Below are 7,865 nucleotides of genomic sequence, written 5' to 3' on the forward strand. Positions count from 1 at the left end.
GGGGCCACATAGTTACATATGAGTTCATACCTAAATCTTAGGGTTTAAGAAGTCATTTTTAATTCACGTGATTTTTTAGGGTTTTGCGCTTTAATTAAAACGAGGCTTTGATTTTCCCTCAATTTTGAAGTTCAATTTAATTTAAACATGTTGACATGCTATGCTTAGCTACTCTAGTATACATTACCATTAACCAAGTTTGTGATCCCGAGATTCGGTAGTCATAGGGAAGAGGTGGAGTACTCAGATCGAAGGTGATATTCTCGTTCCCAAGTTGTACCTTTTCGAAATGGTGAAATCACTGAATTTTGATGAATTTGAAACTTGATATCACCTTTTACAACCACCTAGACGACCAGGTGGGACAGATGAAAAAGCGAGTAACTATTTATCAGCACTCAGAAGTGCATATGCTACATCATAAAACTTTAATTCTAGATATTACCATTGCATACAAAAACAAATAGGCATGCGGGCGGATGGCGTCTGCAAGTCCGTGAACGTCCGAATGACGAGAATTAAGACATAGCACGATAATTACAATAACAACAGTTTGTGCATTTTCGGCCTCGTGGACTGATGTGGACGGCGCGGACGTGTCTGCTTGCATCCCTGCCAAAAAGTACACACAGTGCAATGAACAATCAGAATTGGAATTTTAACTTTCCAACCGTTGTTGACAATATAATTGTGTTTGTTTTGTTTATAAGTGCGCGCATTAGAATCTAGTCTCTCCGTCCCATAATATAAGAGCGTTTTTTAAACTACGAACGCAGGGAGTAAATTTTAAAAAAATTGACATAATAAATTTATCATGTGTTTGTATTTTCAAACACTATTCAGATATTTTTCACAACTTTTTAGCACCTAATTCCACCGAGGCCACATCTAAAGAAAGAGTGAGCGTATCCGGTCGTTCTATATAGCATATGTCATGACGGGTACTCGTACTGGCAATTATTAATTAAATATACACAAAATCGGTAGAAAATAATGGACGACCCAATACATACGCAAAAGCTTGTCAAGAATTTATGCCGTGATTTTTTTTCTGACAGAAAATAATACAAAGCCGAATGGGACCGCCAAGGGACGACATACCCCTCTCTCTCTCTCTCTCTCTTGGTCGTGCATGGAGGGATCAAATGAATGGATATGCTAAATATTGAACGCAGACGTCGCAATAAAGCCACATCCATCCAGGCGTCAGTTATTTCAGCATATTATATCATATATTCATAGTATATAATAGGATAAGATGCTGCCGCATACTAGGAGATATGCACGAATTAATGTGGTAGTATGTATGGATGCACCGGCCTGTCAAGTCTCCATCCCCCAAGTGGGAATGGAAAGGAAAAAATGAGGCAGAGCCAATGCGGTTGGTGCTGCGCGATCGAAAGAGAGAGAGGGAGCAATGATATTATTGGCCCATTCCTTACTACTCTACTAATTGATTATCATAACGTTACGTAGGCGATTGCTTGCTTGCTTATTAGTGGTGCGTAGGCATAGCCATCAGCATGATTTGGCCCGGCCTGTTTGGTTGTTTGCACTTTGCGGTGGTGCATATTGCGGGGTGTGGGTGGCTGGCCTAATTATGCTCAGCTCCATGCATGCAATCCCTAATCCTCTAGTACGTACGTACCACCTTGTTGGTATTAAACAACGAAATAAACACCGTCCGCAGGTTCAGGGGCTGTTGTTTTCGCCCGTTAATGTGTGAGGGAGACCAAAACCTGCATGCGTATACACGGTTGTCTACTGCTCACATGCATGGTTAGCTGAGAGGGACTGTCCATCCGTCATGAGTGAAAGCGTTGGGTACGTAGCTGGAGATGGTTAGTTAACTTACCGTCGACCATTGAGCTAGTAATGCTGATAGTTTACTGAAGGAACACTGTCCTATGCCGGGTGGTATAAAATACTATGTACAGTAGCAGCATTGTGAATGTGAACAACCGAGACGAAAGAGAAGAGTCTCCTTGTCCACTCCCACCTAACCTAATAACCCAACCCGAGTGGAGTACCCGCAAAAAAAAAAAAACCGAGTGGAGTAGTAGTAGAGTAGATCCAAGATTGCGCCCCTGCTATACGTATGACCCTACATCATCATGCGTGCGATTACCATCCACCCTCACCACCACCACCACCAACAAAAGCGGCTAATTTAAACAGCAAAATAACAAAAATCAACACTTTCAGTTAACCAGGAGCAAATCGCTTGCTTACGAACGAACGAGATACTCTAGGCAAGTAGGCATTGGCATCTCCCAAGATGTCATGGACCGGTTCGTGCATGTTTCTCCCAGGAAGCGGCCGAGAGCGCGCCCAGGCCGCTTCCTCCACCGTCTCTGTTGGCCAGCACGCGCACTGCACGGCATAGATAGGTACGTAGATGCCTCCAACGTCCGCACAGCTGTGGCTCACGTGTCGCGGCGAGCTCCTCCGAAACTGAAACTGACTCCACCGGCAAGCGTCCAACGCGAGCCACTCGGCCGCGACAAGCCGGCTGACATGGACGCCGTCGTCCGTCCGTCGCCACAGCGATGCAGCTCCGGACGGACTCGCGCCGCGCACGGAACGGAACGGGAGAGAGCGGCAGCAAACGAACGGAAAGTCAGAAACTGACGCCGCTTTAACTGAGCTCGACGCAGCGGCCATCCGTCCCCGTATGGCCGTATGCATGCCCGTCCGGCCGTCGCGCCGCTAGTAAATGTGAAACCGGGCCGGAGCCGCCGGTGCCGGAGCGTCACGACTCACGACCACCGTGGCCCGGCCGGGGGGACGGACCGGTCGGTCCAGCTTGCATTCCGTCCCCTGCCAGCCGGGCCCCACCATCCCCCCACCCGGGCCCACACCTCCGTATAAATTCGCAAACCACCACGCACACACCCTCGGCGGCAGCAGCAGCGGCATACCAGGGAGACCACAGCCCACGCTCACTGTCCATGGAGAGGACGCAGGGCTTCTTCGCGGCGCTGAAGCAGGAGGTGGCGCGCGGGCTGTCGCCGGCGAGGGCGCGCCGGAGGTCCGAGTCGGCCGACCTCGACGCCGCCGCGCTCCGGTTCTCCGGCCCGGGGGAGATGCTCGCGCCGCTCATGGAGGGCCCCGATCCGGAGTCCGGCGACGGCGACGGCCGCGCCGCCGGCGGCGCCAGGAGGGAGGGCTGGGGCCGCTGGGTGCGCGGCCAGCTCGCGCGCACGCCCTCCTCGGTCGCCGCCGCGGCGGCCGGCGCCGGCGCCGCCCGCAACGACCTCCGCCTCCTCCTCGGCGTCATGGGCGCGCCGCTCGCGCCCGTGCACGTCTGCGCCGCCGAGCCGCTCCCGCACCTCAGCATTAAGGACACCCCCATCGTAAGCGCTTCCTCTTCCTCTCCTTCCTCCTCATGCCGCTGTCTTGGTCTCTTTCCCTAGCTCTAGATTTGGTCGAGCCGCGTCGCGTGTTCGACGAAATGCTCCAGTCAAATCTCTTCTCAAATGTCCGTGTCTGAGCTCTCTTGATTCTTCAGTTCATGGTCCTGCATACTGTAAAAACGCAGTACTTACTCATGCTCACCGTGCTGTAAAAAAATGCCCCTTATCTTCTTCGCTGATGTCTGCTGCATTTGTTGTCTAGTGATGCTGTTTGTTCCTTACGATAAAGATGTGCGAAATTTCGTCACCAAGCTGTTTGATTCAGGGAGCAAAATCACAAACGTCCAGTAAACATGGTTATTTACTGTCACGAGCTTTTTGCCTACACAGGAGACCTCGTCGGCGCAGTACATTCTGCAGCAGTACCTGGCGGCCTCTGGTGGGCACAGGCTCCTCGCCTCCGTGCGCAACTCCTACGCCATGGGCAAGGTGCGCATGGTGGCCACCGAGTTTGAGAACGCCGGCCGCCTAGTCAAGAACCGCAATGCGGCTCGCTGCGCCGAGCCAGGCCGCTTCGTGCTGTGGCAGATGGCTCCTGAGAAGTGGTACATCGAGCTGGCTGTCGGTGGGAGCAAGGTGCATGCCGGCTGCAATGGCAAGCTTGTGTGGCGCCATACCCCGTGGCTCGGCTCCCATGCCGCCAAAGGCCCTGTTCGCCCCCTCCGCCGTGCTCTGCAGGTATAATTGCACCGCCCAGCCCACGCCTAGCATGCCATTGCGTGTGCCCATACAGCCATGGAAACATCTTGGCACTTTTACTCAAATGTTTGGATCAATGTCTTTCTATAGGGCCTGGATCCACTCACTGCAGCGAGCATGTTTGCCGGTGCACGGTGCATTGGGGAGAGGAAGGTGAACGGGGAGGATTGCTTCATCCTGAAGCTGTGCACTGACCCAGAGACCCTCAAGGCACGGACCGAGGGCCTCGCCGAGATCATCAGGCATGTCATGTTCGGGTACTTCAGCCAGAGGACCGGCCTCCTCGTCCACATCGAGGACTCACACCTGACGCGGATTCAGTCAACAACCGGCGGGGATGCGGTCTACTGGGAGACCACCATCAACTCATTCATCGAGGACTACCGGCCGGTGGATGGCATCATGATTGCGCACTCGGGGCGCTCGGCCGTGACCCTGTTCCGCTTCGGCGAGGTGGCCATGAGCCACACCAAGACTCGGATGGAGGAGGCGTGGAGCATCGAGGAGGTTGCGTTCAATGTCCCTGGCCTGTCCATGGACTGCTTCATCCCACCCACCGACATCAAGTCTGGATCTGTTAGTGAGACCGTCGAGCTCCCTCATGGTGGTGAGAAGAGCAAGTTCGGTCCTCCCCCTGGTCACCGCGCCAAAGTTGCTGCGCTGGAGAAGACGGATGGTGGCGAGCTAGCATGGAGGGGAGCCCATACCTGAAAATCACAAATCATACTTGCTTCTTTTCATTGCAACTGACTGATGAGTAGTGTAGAGAGAAAGAGGTCGACAGAGGATTTCGATTTTGGAAATTCCAAATGACCTCTGTGTACAGGAAGGAAGGAAGCAGCATGAGGCATTCACATGGTGCGAAGAATCGTTTCTAATCTCTTCAAGGGGGAGCGGCAGTAGGTAACCCTGTTTGCTATTTCAGGCTTTTTTGTCAGTATCATGTGGAAGACTTGGTGCGTTCCCCATTCCAACAACTCTACCTGAGAAAGCTCATCGTGGTGGCGCTGTTTGCTCCCCTTTAGCAAATACTAATTGGTCAGTGACACTACATCCAATTGGCTGCTCAGTTTGCTAATTGCTATGCTTGGTGATGGTTCCTGGTGAAGCTAACCATGTCAGAGGAGCGCAACCTCTTAGGTTTTCCATAGTTCTTCCTTCCTTCGCATCTCATCTCTTATTTTTCCTGAGATGAAGGTTGTTGTACTCATTGACAGAAGCTTTGCTTGTTTCCTTGTAATCCAAAACATCTAATGAGTGAAGTGTCTTGTGATGTCCCTGTTTTTGCACACCACACCACGCCCCCGGGAGGGAATGATTTCAGCTTTTTCCTGGAGATGTTTGAACGGCATCAATGTGCCTTTTTGGGCCGCTTGCATTTTACTTTGGCCTGCCAGTGTGCTGGCGGGAGTAGTGATGATTCATTTACTGCCATGATTAGCATGGCCCCCATGTGCTCCTTCCATTCCACCCCTGGCCCAGGTGCCGCTGTCAAAGCGTGTTACCCTGATGACACAGGGTGATTTTACCCCTTTTATAATCTGTACTCCTGAGCAGCACTGATGAGCTTTGTGAGCCTTTAATTTTTCTTTCGGTGTGCTCCGTCCATGAAGAGTGAAGACCGAGGCTTCACTCACCGTGCTGCTGCCACCTTTCCCTTGGCATTAATGACATGTATTGCACTCCTTTCTTGTTGTGAGGAGCTGTGATGATAGATTTATTCTTGGGGCTGTGTGTTCTTCCTGGGAAGAAGGGACCAATGTCTGATGAGGTGAAGATAATATTCTCAAGTCCACTGTCTTTAGCAGCGTCTCACCTATTGGGAACTTGCAACTCACACGCCGATCCTCCAAAGGTCAAATTCTTGTCTTGAGTAATATTCTCAAGTCCACTTGAGGAGGAGTATAGTATGGTTTGTAGTTTCAGACTTGTTTATACTCCTTGTTTATTTATTGTCCGTTCCGTAGACGCTCTTCTGCTGCCTACGGTGGGTGTCTGTGCGGCCTCTGCTGCACAAGTTTTGAGCCCTGGCATTCGGGAGATATGCTCGTTCTTCAGTTCCAATGGAGAAGCTACAAATGAGACCTCAAATCGACAGGTAGAAGTCGCCCGTACTCCTCCCGAGTGTGGAATGAAACGGAGCAAAGCCAGTTAGAGATGCCATTACCATGTGTAGCAGCGCAGCCACAGCCTCATGACAGCCGCAAGCTAGGCTAGCAGCTTTGACAATGGCGCCTAGCCAGCCATCGTGTTCATACACGCACAAAAGGCTACAAAAAGATTGTATGCTAGGGTTAATCAAGCAAGCAGGAGCGGCCTACTGCCACTCACTGTCCATGCTATGCTACCACTGCTACCATGAGCAGCAGCGAGGAGAGCAGGCCAAATGATTGATGTTCCTTGTTGTTGAGTTGTGTAAATGTGTGAATATGTAACAGTTGGGGGGCTAAGATGTAAAAGCGCATATCTATATAGAATAAAGAGAAAGAGGAGGCTGGATAAGGCGCTCCAGATTTTTCCCCATTCTAGTTCTTCCTTCTACCATCTTCTAATCCAGATTTGTTGAATATTTCTCTGATTTACAACATAGTATCAGGGCAAGACGATCCTAGTGCGTCTCTCGCTCTGCCGTAACACCGCATCGTTGAGGTGTTGCCGTCGTGTGGCGGCTGGAGCTCGTCTTCGCTCAGATCCTTTGCGATTTGGTGGAGCCAAGCAAGATCGAGGGTTCGGCAGAGAAGAACGACGAATACGGTGCGGTGCTGTTCTCACTTTAAGTTGCTGAGATTCCGGTCAGTTTGAGCCCTTTGTGATCCAGTTCTCTTTTCTGTGGCTGGGGCAACTTCTTTTGCTGGGCTGATTTGGTAGTGGTGAGTTTGGCTGATACAAACTTGTGACCTGTGAGTCTTATTTGTGGTCTGTTGCCGTAGAGTTCTCTTGCTAGTTAGTGACCATGGGAGACAAAGACAAGGACAAGGGTGCAGATTCAAGTGTTGAGAAATTATGTGAAAGTATGCAGCGAATGCTTGCTCAGCTGATGGAGCAAGCACAGGTTAAGTCTAGTAGCTCGGCTGAAATTCAGAAGTCTGTCCTCGAACCAAATCCAGTAAAATAAACTGGTCCGGGTGACTATTTTAGTTGGGCTCGCAACGCATCGTTAATTCTGGAAGCGCATGGTTTGCATAAGTACCTAAATGAAGACGAGAAAAAGCCAGGAGAGGTAATGCAGGAACAATGGGAGCAGAATCAGAAGCGAGTCATGGTTTGGCTGTTGGGCTCAATGGAAAAAACTGTTCGGGAACAAGTTGAAAGTTTTCAAACTGCTGCTGAAGTCTGGACAAGTATTGAAAAACAGTTTTCTGGTAAATCAAACAAAATGCAGGTTAGCAGAATACTACATGAGATGTGGCACTTTAGACAAGACCAGAAATCAGTTACAGAGTATGCAGGGGAATTGAAGAAACTTTACAGGGATCTAGAGTTTTTTAGACCATTCAAGCCACATGATCCTAGAGATTTGACTCTCCTCAGAGAATGGTTTGAACCATTGTTGGTGCAGGTTTTCCTGGAAGGTTTGAATCCTGAGTTCAAACTTCGCTCTCAGATGATACAAGCATCTCCTGACTGGCCTACCTTGGATGAAACTATTGCCAGTATTCTTGAAGAAGAGACTCGTTTGGCCAATCAGAAAGCAATGCCACAGATGCATGGTGATAATCGTGCTGCACTTACTCACACACAATCCTCTAT

At 50.3% G+C, this 7,865-nt stretch overlaps 1 protein-coding gene across 1 annotated transcript; it reads left to right on the forward strand.

Moving 5' to 3' along the window:
• The first annotated feature begins 2,899 nt into the window (after positions 1-2,899).
• LOC119286652 lies at positions 2,900-5,404 on the forward strand. The gene is made up of 3 exons (XM_037566067.1): positions 2,900-3,356; positions 3,747-4,094; positions 4,206-5,404. Exons 1-3 carry the CDS (start codon positions 2,952-2,954, stop codon positions 4,824-4,826), a joined length of 1,374 nt encoding a protein of 457 aa, XP_037421964.1. The 5' UTR covers positions 2,900-2,951; the 3' UTR covers positions 4,827-5,404.
• Positions 5,405-7,865: the final 2,461 nt, after the last annotated feature.

This window comes from Triticum dicoccoides, chromosome 4A (genome assembly GCF_002162155.2).
Source record: "Triticum dicoccoides isolate Atlit2015 ecotype Zavitan chromosome 4A, WEW_v2.0, whole genome shotgun sequence".
In the NCBI taxonomy this organism is placed as follows: Eukaryota; Viridiplantae; Streptophyta; class Magnoliopsida; order Poales; family Poaceae; genus Triticum; species Triticum dicoccoides.